This window comes from Felis catus, chromosome A1 (assembly GCF_018350175.1).
Source record: "Felis catus isolate Fca126 chromosome A1, F.catus_Fca126_mat1.0, whole genome shotgun sequence".
Lineage (NCBI taxonomy): Eukaryota > Metazoa > Chordata > Mammalia > Carnivora > Felidae > Felis > Felis catus.
In genome coordinates this window covers 713,756-732,943 of record NC_058368.1, presented here as the reverse complement: position 1 = coordinate 732,943, position 19,188 = coordinate 713,756, and the positions used below count along the sequence as shown (strand labels likewise).

General features: G+C 40.1%; 1 protein-coding gene across 1 annotated transcript in view; it reads right to left on the bottom strand.

The window, feature by feature from the left end:
* PARP4 (poly(ADP-ribose) polymerase family member 4) overlaps positions 1-19,188 on the bottom strand; it is a 123,139-nt gene that overhangs the window by 29,450 nt on the left and 74,501 nt on the right. The window contains 9 exon segments of the mRNA XM_045037170.1: positions 6,056-6,178; positions 6,767-6,862; positions 7,940-8,020; positions 9,387-9,467; positions 9,750-9,920; positions 11,596-11,695; positions 14,654-14,841; positions 15,419-15,486; positions 16,489-16,684. Coding sequence (XP_044893105.1) covers positions 6,056-6,178; positions 6,767-6,862; positions 7,940-8,020; positions 9,387-9,467; positions 9,750-9,920; positions 11,596-11,695; positions 14,654-14,841; positions 15,419-15,486; positions 16,489-16,684 — 1,104 coding nt within the window.

The window sequence follows — 19,188 nt, the reverse complement described above, 5'->3', positions numbered from 1 at the left end:
GTTTGCCATCTGTATACCTTCTCTGGTGAAGTGTCTGTTCAAATCCGTTCATTATTTTATTGGATCTTCTTATTATTGAATTTTAAGATTTCTTTCTATATTTTAGATAAGTCTTTGCCAGGTATGTTTTACAACTATTTTCTCACTGTCTGTGTGGTTTCCCCTTTCATTTGCTTAAAGGGGGTCTTCTGAAGAGTAAAAGTTTGTGTGGTTTTTTTGTTTTGTTTTTTATTTACTTGAGAGAGAGTGTGTGTGTGCATGCGAGCCAGGGAGAGAGGCAGAGGGAAAGAGAGAGAGAGAGAGAGAGAGAGAGAGAGAGAGAGAGAATCTTAAGCAGGCTACACGCTCAGCACAGACCCTGATGTGGGGCTTGATCCCGTAACCCTGGGATCATGACCTGGACAGAAATCAAGAGTTAGACATTCAACTGATAGAGTCACCCAGGCAACCCAAAGAGCAAAAGTTTTGATTCTAGTGAAGTCCAATTCACCAATTTTTTACAGATTTTTTTTTTAATTTAAGAAAACTTGGGGTGCCTGGGTGGCTCAGTTGGCTAAGTGTCTGACTCTTGGTTTTGACTCAGGTCATAATCTCACAGTTCGTGGGATCAAGCCCTGCATCAGGCTCTGTGCTGACGGCATGGAGCCTGCTTGGGACTGTCTCTCTCCCCCTCTATCTGCCCCCACCCTGGTCATGCTCCCTCTCTCTCAAAGCAAACAAACAAACAAACAAAAAACCCTAGAAAAATTAAGAAGCCTTTGTCCAACCCAAATTCACTAACATTTTTTCCTACTTTTTCTTCTAGATATTCTAGCACTGTTCAGTTGTTACATTCAAGTCTGCAATCCAATCAATTTTTGCACACAGTGTGAGCTGAGGGCAGAGGTTCATTTTTGTCTCATATATGGCTATCCAATTGTTCCAGAAACATTTGTTGGGGAAAAATCACCCTTTCCCATTGAATTACCTTGACACCTTCGTAGAAAATCAATTGACCTTATATATGTGGGTATATTTCTAGACTCTCTACTCTGTTCCAACTGTTACATGTTCCAGTGATGTTCCCATGGTACAGATGTCTATTTTACACCAATATCACACTCTCCTAATTACTGTAGCCTTATAAAATAGTAGTCTTGAAATCAGATAGTGTAAGGCCTCCAGCATTTTCTTCCTTTTCAAAGTTGTTTTGGCTAGCCAAGATCTGTTACCCTTACATAAAACGTTTGAAATTAGTGTGTCAGTTTCTTTTTTTTTTTCAGTGCCATTAACTTTATTTATTTTTTATCTTTTGAAATTAGTGTTTTTTCTTTTAATTTAAATCCAAGTTAGTAAACATATAATGTAACAACTTCAAGAATAGAATTTAGTAATTTGTCACTTACATATAACACCCAGTGCTCATCCCAACAAGTGTTCTCCTTAATGCCCCTTGCCCATTTAGCCCTTCCCTCCAACCCAACACCCGCCAGCAACCCTCAGTTTGTTCTCTGTATTTAAGAGTCTCTTATGGCTTGTCTCCATCTCTGTTTTTATCTTATTTTTGCTTCTCTTCCATTATATTCATCTGTTTTGTATCTTAAATTCCACATATGAGTGAAATCATATATTTGTCTTTCTCTGACTTATTTCACTTAGCATAATACACTCTAGTTCCATCCACACTGTTGCAAATGGCAAGATTTCATTCTTTTTGATCACTGAGTACTATTATATTATATATATTATATATAAAATATATATATATATAAATGTATGTATACACACACACACACACACACACACACACACACACACACCCCACACATCTTCTTTATCCATTCATCAGCCGATGGAGATTTGGGCTCTTTCCATACTTTGGCTATTGTCGACAGTGCTGCTATAAACATTGGGGTGCATGTGCCCCTTTGAATCAGCATTTTTGTATCCTTTGGGAAAATACTTAGTAGTACAATTGCTGGGTCATAGGGTAGTTCTATTCTTAATGTTTTGAGGAACCTCCCTACTGTTTTAAGAGTGGCTGCACCACTTTGCATTCCCACCATCAGTGCAAAAGGGTTCCTCTTTCTCTGCATCCTTGCCAACATCTGTTGTTGCCTGAGGTGTTAATTTTAGGCATTCTGACAGATGTGAGGTGGTAGCTCATTGTGGTTTTAATTTGAAGTTCCGTAATGATGAGTGACATTGAGCATCTTTCATGTGTCGGTTGGCCATCTGGATCTTCTTTGGAAAAGTGTCTCTTCATGTATTTTTCCCACTTCTTCACTGGATTAGTTGTTTTTTGGGGTGTTGAGTTTGATAAGTTCTTTATAGATTTTGGATCCAATCCAAATCCAATCCAATCCAAATCCAATCCGATATGTCATTTGCAAACATCTTCTCCCATTCTGTTGGTTGCCTTTTAGTTTTGCTGATTGTTTCCTTTGCTGTGCAGAAGCTTCTTATTTTGATGAGATCACCATGGTTCATTTTTGTTTTTGTTTCCCTTGCCTCCAGAGACATCTCAAGTTAAGGAACTGCTGTGGCCAAGGTCAAAGAGGTAGTTGACTGTTTTATCCTCTAGGATTTTGATGGTTTCCTGTCTTACAAAATAGGTCTTTCATCCATTTTGAGTTTATTTTTGTGTATGGTGTAAGAAAGTGGCCCAGGTTCATTCTTCTGCATGTCACTGTCCAGTTTCCCCAACACCGTGTGTTGAAGAGACTTTTATCCATTGGATATTCTTTCCTGCTTTGTCAAAGATTAGTTGGCCATACATTTGTGGGTCCATTTCTGGGTTCTCTATTCTGTTCCGTTGATCTATGTGTCTGTTCTTGTGCCAGTACCATACTGTCTTGATGATTCCAGCTTTGTAATACATCTTGAAGTTTGGAATTGTGATGCTTCCAGCTTTGGTTTTCTTTTTCAGGATTGCTTTGGCTATTTGGGGTCCTTTCCAGTTATATACAAATTTCAGGATTGTTTGTTCTAGCTCTGTGAAGAATGCTGGTGTTATTTTGATAGGGATTGCATTGAATATGTAGATTGCTTAGGGTAGTATCGACATTTTAACAATATTTGTTCTTCCTATCCAGGAGCATGGAATGTTTTCCCATTTGTTTGTGTCTTCTTCAATTTCTCTCATAAGCTTTCTATAGTTTTCAGCATACAGATCTTATACCAATTTGGTTAGGTTTATTCCTAGGTATTTTATGGTTTTTGGTGCAGTTGTAAATGGGATTGCTTCCTCGATTTCTCTTTCTGTTGCTTCATTATTGGTGTATAGAAATGCAACCAGTTTCTATACGTTGATTTTATATCCTGTGACTTTGCTGAATTCCTATATCAGTTCTAGCAGTTTTTTGGTGGAGTCTTTTAGGTTTTCCACATAGAATATCAGGCCACCTATGAAGAATTAAAGTTTGCCTTCCTCCTTGCTGATTTGGATGCTTTTTATTTCTTTGTGTTGTCTGATTGCTGAGGCTAGGACTTCCAACACTATGTTGAATAACAGTGGTAAGAGTGGACATCCTTGTATTCCTGACCTTGTGTTCCTTAAAGCCCTCAATTTTTCCCCATTGAGGATAATATTAGCATTGGGTCTTTCATATATGGCTTTTATAATCTCAAGGTGTGATCCTCCTATCCCTACTTTCTTGAGGGTTTTTTTTTAATCAAGAAAGGCTTTTGTATTTTGTCAAACACTTTCTCTGCATCTATTGAGAGGACCATATGGTTCTTGTCCTTTCTTTTATTGATGTGATGTATCACATTGATTGTTTTGTGGATATTGAACCAGTCCTGCATCCCAGGTACAAATCCCACCTGGTCGTGGTGAATAATTCTTTTAATGTATTATTTGATCCGGTTGGCTAGTATCTTGTTGAGGATTTTTGCATCCGTGTTCATTAGGAAAATTGGTCTGTAGTTCTTTTTAGTGGGGTCTTTGTCTAGTTTTGGAATCAATGTAATGCTGGCCTCATAGAGTGAGCTTGGAAGTTTTCCTTCCATTTCTGTTTTGGAACAGCTTCAAAATAATAGGTGTTAACTCTTTTTTAAATGTTTGGTAGAATTCCCCTGGAAATCCATCCAGCCCTGTACTCTTGTTTGTTGGGAGATTTTTGATTACTGAATCAATTTTTTTTTACTGGTTATGGAGTGTGTCAATTTCTAAACAAAAAAACTTGCTGGGACTTTGATTTGTATTGAATTGAATCTATATATCAATCTGAGGAGAATCAATATCTTAACAATATGGAATCATCTGATTCAAGAACATCTATTTAGGTCTTCTTCAACTGCAATTTTCTCAGCAATTTTTTAACTTTCAATGTATAGGTCCTGCTTATATTTTGTCAAATTTGATTCTATGTATTTTGTATTTTCTATGGTATTATAAGTGCTATTGTTTTTTAAATTTCAGTTTCTGATTATTACTAGTATACAGAAATCCAGTTGGTTTCTTACATTGACCTTGCATCCTGTAACTTTGCCAAACTCACTTATTAGTGCCACTAATCTTTCTATAGAGTCTTTAAGAGGCTCTACATATACAATTAGGTTGCTTATGAGTAAAGAAAGTTTTGATTCTTTCCAACCTGTATGCTTTTTATATATTTTTTCTTGCCTTAGGTACCAGCTAGAATATTCTGTACAATGTTGAACAGAAGTGGTAAGGTCAGACATCCTTGCCTTGTACCCACCCTGAGGGGAAAGCCATTCAGTATTTTACCATTAAATATGACATTAACTTTAAGTTCTTCATTTGTGCCCTTCATCAAACGAGGGATTTCCCTTTCCTAGTAGCCTAAAAGCTTCTTGTTATTTTTTTTTCCTTTTTTAATTGTTGTAGGCTGTCTCTGTGCTGAGAATCAGCCTGAAGTAAACTTAATGCCTTCGTAGGTCTTTTCTGAGCTTTTCGTTGGTTTTGTGCAGACACTTTTTAATTATTCCCATATATGCAGTTGTTTTTGAATGTCCTGGTGTTCAGTGTCTGGCTCCCAAAAGGGGAAGAGCAAAAAATGAGCAGGGGGAGTAAAGCTGCAGGCTCTTTAAATCCCCTGGAAGTCACTTCAGCCAGAGGGCAGCGGGCTTGCAACAACCGGAGAGCTGCCTCAGAGGCCACCTACCTCTGTGTCTGCGAGGGGGGCTGCAGTCACCCCCCAACCCTGCCACTGCCCATCTCTTCTGTGGCAGCTACAATTTCTCTTTGATCTAGGAGGAACTATGTGACCAGAGAAGTAAACTCAGAAAAAATGTGGAAACAGGATTTTCAGAAGTTATTCTTCGCCTTTCCTTTCTTTAAAGACAACTAGAAGATGAAACAAAACAAAAATTCTGCATGCAGGATTTGAGGAAACATCTGTGGTTTTGTTGTTGCTCTGTTGTCATTTACCATCTCAAAACATGGTTTTATGAGCAAAGCAAGCAAATGATATCTGATGTGTTTTTATATTCTTAACTGACATAATAACTTCAAAATGGATCGAGGAAAATGAATGTTGCATATTTTCCCAAAATTCCTCTCAAATTTTTTCGTTAGATTCTGAATTCCAAAATTTTGGCTTTTTTTTTTTTTTAACCAACCTAGACACCTAAGGGTCTAATAGCACTGTTATGTTCCTTTGGTTTTGCATATGCCTTCCACTTTCTATGCAAGTCACATTTCTCAGCTTCTGTTTCTGGCTACAAAGGCCACAGTATAAAGCACTATTAGCTTTAAGAATTATTCGTGGTGGATTTAGATTACTATATAGGACTTTTATCACTACTTTCATGATGAACCTATCAATTACTTAGAATAAATAACTTTAGTTTCCTGTATGGCAGTTCATTTGTCTATGAATGAAGCCAAATCACAGTTGTTCTCCTTTGGGACTCTATAAATACATTTATATATGGTGGCTTTCTCAGTCACATAACAGCTTTTTTATAAATGCGCAAATATTTTCCATTATGAGGGAGACAACAGTTTCTGCATATACAAGCAATAGGGTGCTATTTTAGCAAAGGGTTCCCCTCACCATCATTAAAATATGAAAACACAATATCGACTTATTTGGTAATTAACATTTACCTGTACCACACTGGCATCTGGTTGCTCCTCCTGCCAGCTCATGTATGGCAGGAAATCTACATCCTCTTTGGCAATAAGTTCCATAATATTTGGAATATTAGGAGAAGGTGCCTCCTTACCATCCTATATCGAATCACAATTAGGTAGAAATAAAACAGACATTATCAAATCAAATGATTACTATATATTCTAAAGCCTGGTGAATCCTTAGTGCGTTTGGGTGTCAGATTGGGTGTCTTGGGCCACAAGAGGGAGAGAGAGAAAGAGGCACACGCTTAGCTTTCCTCTTTATTGAGCTGGGTGCCGTGTACAAAGTGCCTTCTGTGGGTTCTCCTCTTAAATTTATGAAAGAGAAAGGGCCTCTCACGGGAGGGGAAGCTCAAGCCCTTTCTACTTTTTGAGGGTCTCGCATTAATAAAAGATGAGAAATAGCAAAATGTAACAAAATTGTAGTATATCTCAGAAGTACACACATAACTAATAATTATAACATTAAAAATAATAGTACATGTGACTCATTTAGAGAGATTATCACAAACGCTAACTGTGAGGCCCTTCATGAATGCAAGGCCCTGCTTTGATGGTCCTCCCTGCCCTCTTCCCCTGCTCTTTGTGAGTCATGAATGTGGATACTGTCAGTGACAGAGCAAGAGAAATTTTCTTAATATGCAAATACAAATGAAATAGCCATGAATTAACAACAATACATACCCTTTTCTCAACTGCCACAAAGCTTGTAAATTGTGTTATGAGAGAGTTTTCTTTACTGAGTTTAATAATCAGGGATTTTAACACTTGCTTCTTCATCTAGGATAGAATCAAACAAGTGTAGTCACATTTCACTTTATTTTTCACTAGTTAGCCATGTATGACCAATAAAACAAGTGTTAAATAATCTAACAAGGCATTTTTCTATAAAATAAAGCATTTTACAATTAGCATTTCAAGTTAAATTGAGTCAATGGCCCTGTGTGAATGTCTTGAGTAGGGGACTCTGCAAACTAGTATCAAGTGACTGGCTAAGTCAGAGAAAAAATAATTCATGTTTACATAGCTCTTTACGGTTAACAAAGAACTCTCATCCTCAAGTGTGGTGAGCTTCTGCATTCTTTTACAGACAGTCCACGCCTCCCAGTTTAAAGATGGGGAGTCCAAGGTGTGGAGAGGTGGAGGGACCTGTTCAGGAGTGTTTGGTGGCAGGGCTGGTCAGCTGCCCCTAGAGGAAAGAAGGCCTAAAGTAAAGCAGAACACAGGCTGCTAATCCAAGGGCAGCAAGGGAGATCGGTGAAAACACAAGGCCCTCTATCACTGGCTGTGACTGCATTCACAGCCAGGCATGGCACGCTGGTGCCTTCTTTCTGGGAGGGCACTGGGTATGACTGCTCCTAAGCTCATTTAAGTTCACAGCTCCAGAGGCACCAGGCCATCGGTGGGCTGGCTGAGTGGGACCCCCTTCCAGGGGCCGCATCGGCTCAGTGAAGAAGGAGCAGGGCAGGCTCTGGCTCCACTGTCTGTCTTTAGGCTGCTCACCTACCTGCCCTGCACCTGGGCTGCTTCATCACTATGATGAGACTACCAGCGCCTACAATGTATGAAATCTAAGGTGATATTTATGACAGGCACTCAGTGACTGTCCTCTGAGCCCTCTTCTGGTCTCTTTCTGATGAGTAAAATGGTCATAGAATTCTCAGGAAACCAATGACATCTGCTCTTTCATTGATCCATTTAATGAACATGTACTGAGCACCGTAGGTGCAGAAAATACAGACACAACAATGAATTCCCACCCCCCCCCCACATGCTTCTCTACCCAGCTATCCTCACTTTACGTTTCCATGGATAAAATCAATTTAAGAAGCATCAAGAACAAGGGAAAGAGCGAACCTCATGATTCGTTTCATTTTCATGGAGAATGCCATCTTCATAATCTCGGATCAGAGCTCGCGCTGTCAGCTTGTGTATCATCTATGTTGAAGCAGCAAAGGGGAAAAAAAGATTCAAATGGCTTCTAACTGAAGTCTTACTTAGAAAACCACTTTTAACTTGAGGTATAACAGTACATACAAAAAATTCACCCCTTTTAAAAGTGTCCAGTTTGGTGAGCTGTAACGAATGTATACAGTTGTGATGACCACACTGAAATAAAGATTCAGAACAGTTCTTCACTTTCAAAAGTTCCTCATGCCCCTGGCTGTCACCTCTAGCCCCTGGCACCCACTCATCTGTTTTCTGTCCCTACAGTTTTGCCTTTTCTGTGAAAGGGTATTTTGCCACTTCAGTTTATCTCAAAAACCGTAAGCTGTTCTTCTGTAGGATGAGTCAGCCTAGTGATGCGATGCCCCACCGTGAATGTGACCTCCACTCGGAAGGGCAGGGTGCCCTGGGAAGTGTGGGGTAAAGGATCGCCTCCCTTTCTCTCCAACGAAGAAACACAACTGATGTTAAATGGCAATGTCTCATTTCCATAATAATTTCAACTCTTGTAATTTTGTTATCAGTAGGGCCACAGCTCACAGAGAAAGTACCACTATAAAAACTGCAATTTCATGGAGAATGACCTCTTCCCAGGCAAAATCGTTTGACTTAATTTCCTCCTTAGATTCAATTTTTAAACCGATATGGAGATTCCCTAAACTTCTATACACACATCACGTGCAAATAATAAGTTATAATTATTGATTTGGGGTAAAAAAGCAAGTCATATTTTATTCAAAAAACAAAAAACAAAAATCTGCAATGTCTGGGAAATAGTTTATCTGCTTATGCAAATACTTCTATGAATAGCAAACTGCACATGTAATATACATAGGTGAGGGATTTTCCAGGTCTGACTATAGTAGATCAAGTACTAATGCAAATACTACAAACTTTTCAGTGATAATTCATTTGCTTTTAATCCAAAAGTAGAAAAAACAAACACACTCTCAATATATGTTTACTCTTGGCCTAGCACTCTTATACTGAGTAATACGAAATAACATGGGTGGATCGTGGCACTTAACTTTTATTGAGCCATGGACACATTCGAGAACCTCCCCTAAAAACTGTTCACGTGTAAAATGCCAAGTTTCATTGCAGTTATTCATAGCCACTGATGCTCATGTGGATACACGAGACTCAAGAACCTCAGAAGAAGAAGTACTGGTGTTAGAAACTGAATGCAAGTGTCCTCATTTGTACGGACAACAATCCTCCACATCATATTGTATACTGAAGTGTCAACACAGAGAAACAGGAGCAACAAAGGATGTACAGGGAGCATTATACAAGAAAATATTAAATGATGACAACTTTCAAACAGTGAGTTCATAGTTCAAGTTTTGAATCTTACAGTTCCAGTTGTCTTCTGAAGTTCAGTAGTTGATACCATTGTAGAAAATTCTTTCTCCTGAATTAATGCACACAGAGTTGCCTGAAACGGGGTGGGGGTGGGAAGGAAATCCCTTATTAGCTTTTTCACTCCACAGTGTCTTGGTTAGTTTCACAGTGATTTTCTCTCTCCTTTCAATGGAAGTTAAAAGGCTCCCCGATGTCCCTAGGTAACTACCCATTATGTTTGCAGAAGCAGAAAAATTTGCCAGCATATTATGATCTGGGGGGAGGAGAGGAAAGAAAAGAGAAAGAAAAGAAAAATAGAACTCTTGGCAACATACATTGTTCTTCCCACACTAAAACCAGCCATGTGCTTCCTCACCTGTGTGCAATGAGGAATAAATCCGTAGACAAGGAGTCGATGGTTGAGGAACAAGGACTGCACCTGGGCTGGGGCCTGCAGGGGTTCAGGTGCATCTGCACTTAGCTGCTGCCACTTGACGGAGACAGAGTGACAACTTGGAGAATGCAACCGGGTCATCTGGTCTTCTATCTATTTATAAGAAAGGAATTATTTCTCTTTCAATGTTACACCCAGAAAATAGTGACTTAACACTGAGAATAATTTTACATTCTATCTTTCAGGATTTGTAGCTCTCTGCTTTTTTTTTTTTTTTTTTTTTTTCTTTTCCTCCTTCCTGCTCAGGGTACTTTTTCAAAAAGATTTTAAATAGAATTCTTTTTTAAAAAATTTTTTTCTAATTTTTATTTATTTTTGAGACAGAGAGAGACAGAGCATGAATGGGGGAGGGGCAGAGAGAGAGGGAGACACAGAATCTGAAACGGGCTCCGGGCTCTGAGCTGTCAGTACAGAGCCCGATGTGGGGTTCAAACTCACGGACCGTGAGATCACGACCTGAGCTGAAGTTGGACGCTCAACCGACTGAGCCACCCAGGAGCCCCTTAAATAGAGTTCTTAATAGCATTAGCACATAATTTAAACGTGCAAAACATCCCTAAATCATTCCATTAGTTAATTACTAATACACAACTTTTGCAGGGAGTAGATTCCAATTATACAAATTAATCCTACAAAGGGCTTGAATAGATGTTTTCCAAAGAAGGTGTACAGATGGCCCCAAGGAGCACATGAGAAGTTGTTCAACATCACTAGTAATTAGGAAAATGCAAATCAAAACCCCAATGAAATACAACTTCACACTCTACAATGGTTATTATGAAACAAAACAAAACAAAAATCCCCAAAACAACAAGTGCTATTGATTATGTAGAAAAACTAGAACCCTAGTACATTGCTGATGGGAATATAAAATAGTGCAGCTGCTATGAACAACAGTATGGCAGTTCCAAAAAGCCAAACACAGAATTACCATATGACCCAGAAATTCCACCTCTGGGTATACACCTAAAATAACTGAAATCAGAGTCCTGAACACATGCTTATGTGTCAATACTCAGAGCAGCATAACTCATAACAACTAAAAGGTGGAAGCAACACAAATGTCTATCAACAAATGAACCCATAAACAAAATGTGGTGTGTGCACACAATGAAATATTACTTAGCCTTTAAAAAGGAAGAAAATTCTGACATAGTCTACAATGTGCATAGATCTTGAAAATATTATACCAAGTGAAATAAGCCAGGCAGAAAAGGACAAATACTATAGGATTCCGCTTACATGAAGTATCTAAAGTAGTCAAATTCACAGAAAGAAAGTAGAATGGTAGTTGGCAGGGGCTGGGGTGTAGGTACAATGGGAGCAGCTCTTTAATGAGTTGAGTTTCTGTTTCGGATGGTGAAAAATTCTGGAGATGGATGGAGGTGACGGCTGCACAACATTACGAATGTGCCTTAATGCCACTGAATGCCACTAAAAATGGTTAAATGGTAAATTTTATGTATATTTTGCCACAATGACAGATAATGCTAACAAAACATGGATACTACTTTACCTTTAAAAATCCCCCATGATACTTTATAAAGAAGAAATCAAACTACAAGCTAAGAGAATGACCCAATTAAGGAGAATGTTTCTGCTAGATGTTAGACAATAACTGAGGGTGCAATACCTTCAGGCCTGTGGCCTTTTTGTAGGGCCCCTTTCTATTAACGAAAACACAGAAGTTACTGTCAATGGATTTGTAAGAAGATATTATTTCCACATATAAGCATAAAACTAGAAATAAGATGTTTGAGAAACGTACCTGTTTTTTCCAACTGTGTTTGGATTTTGAGTTAAAATACTCAAATACTCCAGCACCGTACTGGGACAAAGTCCTTAAGATATGACGATTTGCTGTAGAACTGATCACATTTCACATGTTATAATCTTCAAGAAATTTTAGAAATGTTTTTGAAGTACATGTAGTTAACAGTGTTGATATAGTTCAGAACTCAATAGAGGAAACATTATATGCAGAAGAATTGCTTTTCTGTAGTTGAGGTTAGAGAGATAAAACTCAGGACAGACAGTATGAAACATCTGAAGCTTTGGGTAATTTAGGCTCCCATATATCAGAAAACCTATTTCTCTTTCACAATAGAAAAAAAAAAAAGCAGAAATTCTTGACTCCTGATTTACCAAAAGAGAGAATAGATGATTCTGAAAAACCTCTGAAAAGTTATCAGAATACTGGTAAAAATATCAACCTGCTTTCAATGAATGTCAGTTACCCAAATTTGATCCCAAAGGCCAAGAACTGGCAAAGAGTTAATAAAGTCTACATCTTCAAATATAATGCACATCTGGGGGCACATGGGTGGCTCAGCCGATAAAACGTCCCACTCTTGATTTTGGCTCAGGTCATGATCTCATGGTTTGTGAGATCAAGCCTCGCATTGGGCTCTGCGCTGACTGTGCAGGGCCTGCTTGGGATTCTCTCTCTCCCTCTCTTTCTGATCCTCCCCTGCTCTCTCTCTCTGTCTCTCAAAACAAACAAACAAACAAACAAACAAACAAACAAACAAACATTAAAAAATTATGATGCACAACTAGATAGCAAAAAGGATAGGGAAGTGTCTTTCTAGCAAAAATAAGCTTTGCTATTTGAATGACAATGTCGTATTAAATTTCTCTTGATAATAATTCTGTAACTATTAAGAAAGCTTTTCTTAGAGACGTTCCTCCTAAAATAATAAAGAAACAATTATTTTTCAGGAAAAGAGCTTAAGAAAGTTATTTATTTCTGAAATATGTCTTAACCTATTTATTAAAGATTGGATTTGTCTTTAGTCTTCAAAATTAATTGGTGGTGACTACAACACCAGTTAGAGAATCCCCCTAAGCTGGAGTTTATTTCTCTTTTACCAATTTCATCAGCTAGTAAGGCTGCTTGGAATCTGTTTTTGCTCCTGCTGTGTGGACCTCAGGGGACAGCTTGTTACAATAGGCAATAGTTCAGTCTCTACTCCTAGAGAACTCACATCTTGCTAGAGTTTGTGGACACAAATGAGTATGAGAAACCTGTAGAAAGATCCTAAAAACCTGACAGAAAATCAGTAAAACTTCCAGCTCCCTCAGGCTGGGTTGTGTGAGAGCACAAAGTCACCTCCCAAAGGAGGTTTGTGCCCACCCACCCCCATCACGGCGTCCTCCCCTATTGCCTTCGTGGCACTTAGGAAAACCCATCTCCCTTTGAGCTTACTGGGTTGTTTGCTGTCTGGCTCCCCATACCCGGCACTGTGGTCCTGCACCAAGGCGCATCTGTCTCATGACAGGCCCTCAGCAAAAAAGGAATCAACGGGGCCCGGTGTCTTCTGCACTGATGTCTGAGCCACGACCCTGGCACTGCCTCTGCCACACGGTCAGGGGAGCAGGGAGGAGGCAGGTCCCTGCAGCGTGTTGCGGCCAGCCCCCTGTGTGTACAGGCACAAGTTACTCAGGTGAAGTCCATGTAGGAGCACTTGCTGGGGAAGTCCACAGGGGGCTGGATAATTTCCTGGTTGGTCTGTGGTGCCCAGCTCTCACATTAGGGAACAGGACTGGAGCTGTGACTGAGGCAGGGCAGACAGAGGAGAAGACCCTCTGGGCAGGCAGGTCTGGCTTGGGTACAGGGCCCTCAAAGGGTGTCTAGGGCTCCAGCTCCTGAAAGTCATGGCCGAGGCCTGAGGAGGACCCCGGTCCAGGACAGCACAGTGGCCCCAGAGAACAGCAACACCCACCTCCACCCCTACCCCTGTGTTGAGGAGCTCTCCCGCTCCATGCACTGCCTCAGAATAGAGAGGCCTGGTGATCATTTCCCAGGATGGTGACTATGTGGGGGAGAGTCCCAGGAGACGAGGGTGCAGGCATGCTCTGTGCAAACACCAGTCTGGCCCTTGGTGTTTTCCTTATGTTTACACCATACACCTCGGTTTCGTCCAAAACAGCTAACTATAATTGGGGTGGGGGTTCATTCCAACAATGAAGAGGGTCTAGCCTCCAGAGAGAGAGATCTTAAGTCCATTATAGGGTTTGAAAATGCAAATGTGGCAGCCACCACAAAGGTGTGAAGGAGCAAGAGCCTGGGTGGGACCCTCAGCCCTGGTCACAAACCACCAGGGGTGGGGGTGCGCCCAGCACTTCAGGCTTCTCAGGATAGGCTGGAAATCTGGATTTTTATGTAACATAATAATATCTAACGTTGACTTGGTATTTGCCGTGTGCCATCTCTGTTCTTAAGACTATTCTTAAGTACTTTTTATGTTTATTTTTTTAATGTTTATTTATTTATTTTTGAGAGAGAGACAGAGACAGAGAGAGACAGAGAGATTGTAAGCTTGGCAGGGAGAGAGAGAGAGAGAGAGAGAGAGAGAGAGAGAGAAAGAGAGAGAAAGAATCCCAAGTAGGCTCCATACTGTCAGTGTAGAGCCCTACACGGGGCTGGAACTCACAAACAGTGAGATCATGACCTGAACCAAAATCAAGAGTCAGACGCTTAACTGACTGAGCCACCCAGGTGCCCCGTAAGTACTTTTTATATATGAGCTCATTGAATCCTCAGAGTAAATCTATTAAATCTATGACTTTTTCACTATCATCTTCATTTTATACACAAGAGATTTAACAACATGCCCAAGGTCAGAGCTAACAAATGGCCAATTCAGGTATTGAGACCCAGGCAGTCTCAGAGCCCAGAGCTCTACAACTATATGCTAAACAGTTTCTATACACCGTTATCAAAACTTCTAGAAATCCTGTGTAGGCCAACAAAAAAAACCCTGCCCACAGGCTGCCTTCTTCACCCACAGTGTTCACTGTGTCACTAGACCTCCCACACTTACCCAATACCACAGGAGAACAGCCTGGTGTGTTGGACATTTCTTTTCACAAGCTGCAATGTCAGACTCTCATTCTGGAGGTGCCCATCGGATATAAGGAGAATGTTCCGTAACCCTTGAGAAGGGTACAGTAAATTTAAATACCGGAGTGTTTTCCAGAAGTCTGTATTTCCCATGGTAGGTGTAGCAGACTAGAGGAAATGAAGTGAAAGGTTATTTACTACTTTTGGGGTCTATTCACCATTAACTGTCATCATTTACTGAAGCACGTCTCAGTGAGGGTTTAGAGACATCGTCACTGAAAAGATATATTTTTTTCTCAATTATACATTTGTGCAACAACTACACTTATATCCTCTTAGTTTATTTTATGTCACACAGTCACTATAATATTATCAGTGGACACTTATTTGACTTTTTTTATGCTTCCCCAGGGTTTGCTGGCATGGATTGAGGAAGCAATTAGTCATTCTCAGCTTGCTCTGTCTTCAGAAATAGAAAAAAAGGAACAGAAGAAAACATTCCAACGCTGCTGCATTTAGGTGGTAGGAATGTGGGCGATTTTTTTCTTTCTACCTTTTTTAATTTCCAGTTTTTCTTTAGTGAGTTCATATGGCTTTTATTAATAAAATAAAAGAGCTACCAACATACAAAAACTGAAGGACTGGGGGTGTTCTAATAGCGCTCGCGGGGGGAGTAAGTCTGGGCAGTACTGTTAATCCTTGATAGGAAAAGACCCAAGAGATGAAGGAAGGTCCTTTTACTCACCATAATGAACTCTGTTGGCACATTGTTGCTTGTGATGTACTTGGGATATGAAAATAATTCCTTGTAACCTGTGTGATAAGATTGGCGTGAGGTGTAGCTACGAAATATTCACTTTACTGACCACTAACAATGTTTGATAGTTTTAACATACCAAAAATTCACCACACTATTCCTTTAAATAATAAACTCTAGTGCACTGAAACTATGCACTTTACAATGCAAAGTGTCCTGAATAAAATTACATGTAGACTTCTGTTCTGTAGCAGACTGCTCATGCAAAGTAAGATGTGGGGTGTCACAACAGCACAAGCAGCCTGGCCACGGCAGGGACACGTTCTCCTTCCAGGGCCTTGGTTTTCCCAGGCTTATCTGACCTCTGCCCAGCAGCAGCAGACCCTAGCTCCTTCATAAAAGGGCAGGTCTTCTGCTCAATGGGATGGAAAGTAAGAATCATTAGGACCGGACTGCCCCCTCACTCTACTCTGGTTCTTTCTCTCATTCCTGAAATACCTTCTTCTGGTGGCCGACATGTCCCTGGACCCCCACCTGGAGGATGGTATTGCTTTTCCTCTAAAAGGGCTGATCTGATGCTTGCTGAACCCTTATAGATTTTCTACATTGTGCTGATTTCACATGTTCTGCCCATATGCTTGGGACCCTCATACATCGCAACCAAGGGTCTTGCATTTGGTTCAGCTGCTAGGAACACTAGTAGTATTTATAAAGCACTTGATATGTGATAGGCACTGTTTTAAATCCTTTACAGGCATTAGCTCAATCCTTACAACAACGCTGTGAGGTAGGAACTATCACACTTATATTACAGATGAGGAAACTGAGGTATAAAAAGTTCAAGTAATTTGCCCAACGTGACAGCCAGGGCTAGTAAGTGATAGAGTTGGAATGTGAAGCCAGGGATCTGGCTCCGGTGTTCTGGTTCTTGAACTCCATGCTATGCTACCTCTTACTCCATAGGTGAGGTCAGGGTACTAACAGCCATTAGCTCTACTCATGAGCATGTTCATATTAAGGAGGAAGCACGCTTTGGACTGGGGCCAAAGAGCACTCACCTGTGCCAAACTTGACAATGTTTATCTTTTGCTTCTTTCCCACCAAGGACAGTGCATACAAGGCAATTTGCTTGGCTTGCAAGAATGTCGCACCCTCCATGGAAGCGGAGCAATCAAGACAAATAATCACTTCATTGTTCTCAGCTAGGTCAGGGAGTGCGATATTGAGGTCTGGTTGAAAAACAAGCATGCAGGCCTAAAAAAAGAAAAAAGGTGCTGGACTGGTGTTTATCTTAAACTGGTCTGGCTTGTTTACATTGGTATAGGTATGCCTTGGAGATATTGTGGGTTCGGTTCCAGAATACCACCATAAAGCAAGTATCACAATAAAGTGAGGTAAATAAAGGTTTTGGTTCCTAGCGCATATAAAGTTATGTTTACACTACAGTGTAGTCTATTAAATGTGCAATTGCCCCGTGTTGGGCTCTGCACTGACAGCAGGGAGCCTGCTTGGGATTTTCTCTCTCTCTGTGTCCCACTCACAATCTCTTTCTCTCTCAATCTCTCTCTCTCTCTCTCAGAAATAAATAAACATTAAAAAAAAATAGTTATTTTTTTGCTGCCGAGGGTCCTGCCTCGATGTCAATGGCTGCTGACTGACCAGGATGGTGGCAGCTGAAGGCTGGAGTGGCTGTGGCAATTTCTTAAAATAAGATTAACAATGAAGTTTCCGCATCTATTGACTCTCCCTTCCATGAATGATTTCTCTGTAGCATGTGATGCTCCAGATGTGTAGCTGTGTAGATGTAATGTGTAGCCTGATGGCAGGGCTCGATACCATGACCCCGGGGTCATGACCTGAGTCAAAATCAAGAGTCAGACATGCTCAACTGACTGAGCCACCCAGGTGCCCTGATTCTGAGTTAATTTTTGAGTGGTGTAAGATGGTGGCCTAATTTCATTCATTTGCATGTAGATATCCAGTTTTCCCAGCACCAATTATTGAAAGGGCCATCCTTTCCCCGTTGAATATTCTTAGCTCCCTTGTCAAATATTAGTTGACAAAAATGCATGGGTTTATTTCTGGGCTCTTAATTCTGTTCCATAGGTCCATGTGTCTGTTTTTACAACAGCATCACACTGTTTTGATTGCTACAGCCTTGCAGTATAGTTGGAAACCAGGAAGTGTGATGCCTCTAGCTTTATTATTCTTCCTCAAGATTGCCTGGGCTATTCAGGGTATTTTGTGGTTCCATCATGAAATATCTTACCATTTGTTTGTGCCTTCTTCAATTTCTTTCATCAGTGTCTTAAGGTTTTCAATGTACGTGTCTTTTACTTCCTTTGGTTAAATTTATTCCTAAGTATTTCCCCCAGGTGTCCCATGGTCTATAGTTTTCTTATAGTATCCTACAGCTTTCCTGAATTTATTTATTAGTTCTAACAGTGCTTTAGTGGAATTTTTAGGGTTTTTTTATACATGAGATCAAGTTATCTGCAAACACAGACAATTTTACTTTTTCCTTTCCTATTTGTATGCTTTTCATTTCTTTTTCTTGCCTAATTGTTCTAGCTAGGATTTCCAGCACTACATTGGATAGGAATGGCTAGAGTAGGCACTCTTATTTCTGACTTTAGAGAAAAAGCTCTTAGTTTTTCATTGAGTCTAATGTTAGCTGTGTTTGTAATATATGGTCTTTATTATGTTGAGGTAACCTTCTATACTCAGTTTGTTCCGACCTTTCATCATGAAAGGGTGTTGAATTTTTTCAAACCCTTCTTCTGCATCTATTGACAGGATCATATAATTTATTTTATTTTTATTTATTTTTAGTTTTTAAATGTTTATTTTGAGAGAGGGAGAGCGAGCAAGCAGGGGAGGGACAGAGAGAGAAAGAGAGAGAGAGAGAGAGAGAGAGAGAGAGAATCCTAAGCAGGCTCTGTGCTGGCAGCATGGAGCCTGACACACGGTTCAATCCCACGAACTGTGAGATCATGACCTGAGCCAAAAGCAAGAGTTGGACGCTTAACCCATTGAGCCACCCAGGCACCCCAATTTTTAAATTGCTTTTTAAAAAGGACAATTTTTTTTGAGGTGGGAAGGGGCAGAGGGAGAGGGAGAAAGATAATTCCATGAAGGCCTCAGGCCCAGTGCAGAGCCTGACACAGGGCTCAATCTCATGACCATGAGATCATGACTTGAGCTGAAATTAAGAGATTTCGGACACTTAACTGATTGAGCCATTCAGGCACCCCATTTTTAAATTTTTTATTGATGTGTACTTGACACACAATGTTACATTAGTTTCCAGTGTACAAATAGTAATTTGACAAGTTCATACGTTATGCTATGCTTATCACAAGTATAGCTACCATCTATTATAATGGCATTGACTATATTCTCTATGCTGTTCCTTTTATTCCCATGATTTATTCATTCCACAAGTGGAAGCTTGTATTTTTCTAGCATTCTTTCATTTCAAGAACTCTTTTTACCATTTTTCATAAGTCAGGTCCAGTATGAATTCCCTTAGCTTTTGTTTGGGAATGTATCTCTCCTTAATTTCTGAAGGACAGTTTTGCTGGGTTTATGCTATACTGTGATTTATAAGACATATATATTTGGTCAACTCATATATATTTTGTCTTGTCCACTGTTCCTCACGCACATCTCCCAAAACCCTTGGGATTTCCGGGGTGCCTGGGTGGCTCAGTCCATTAAATATTGACTTCGACTTCAGCTCAGGTCATGATCTCATG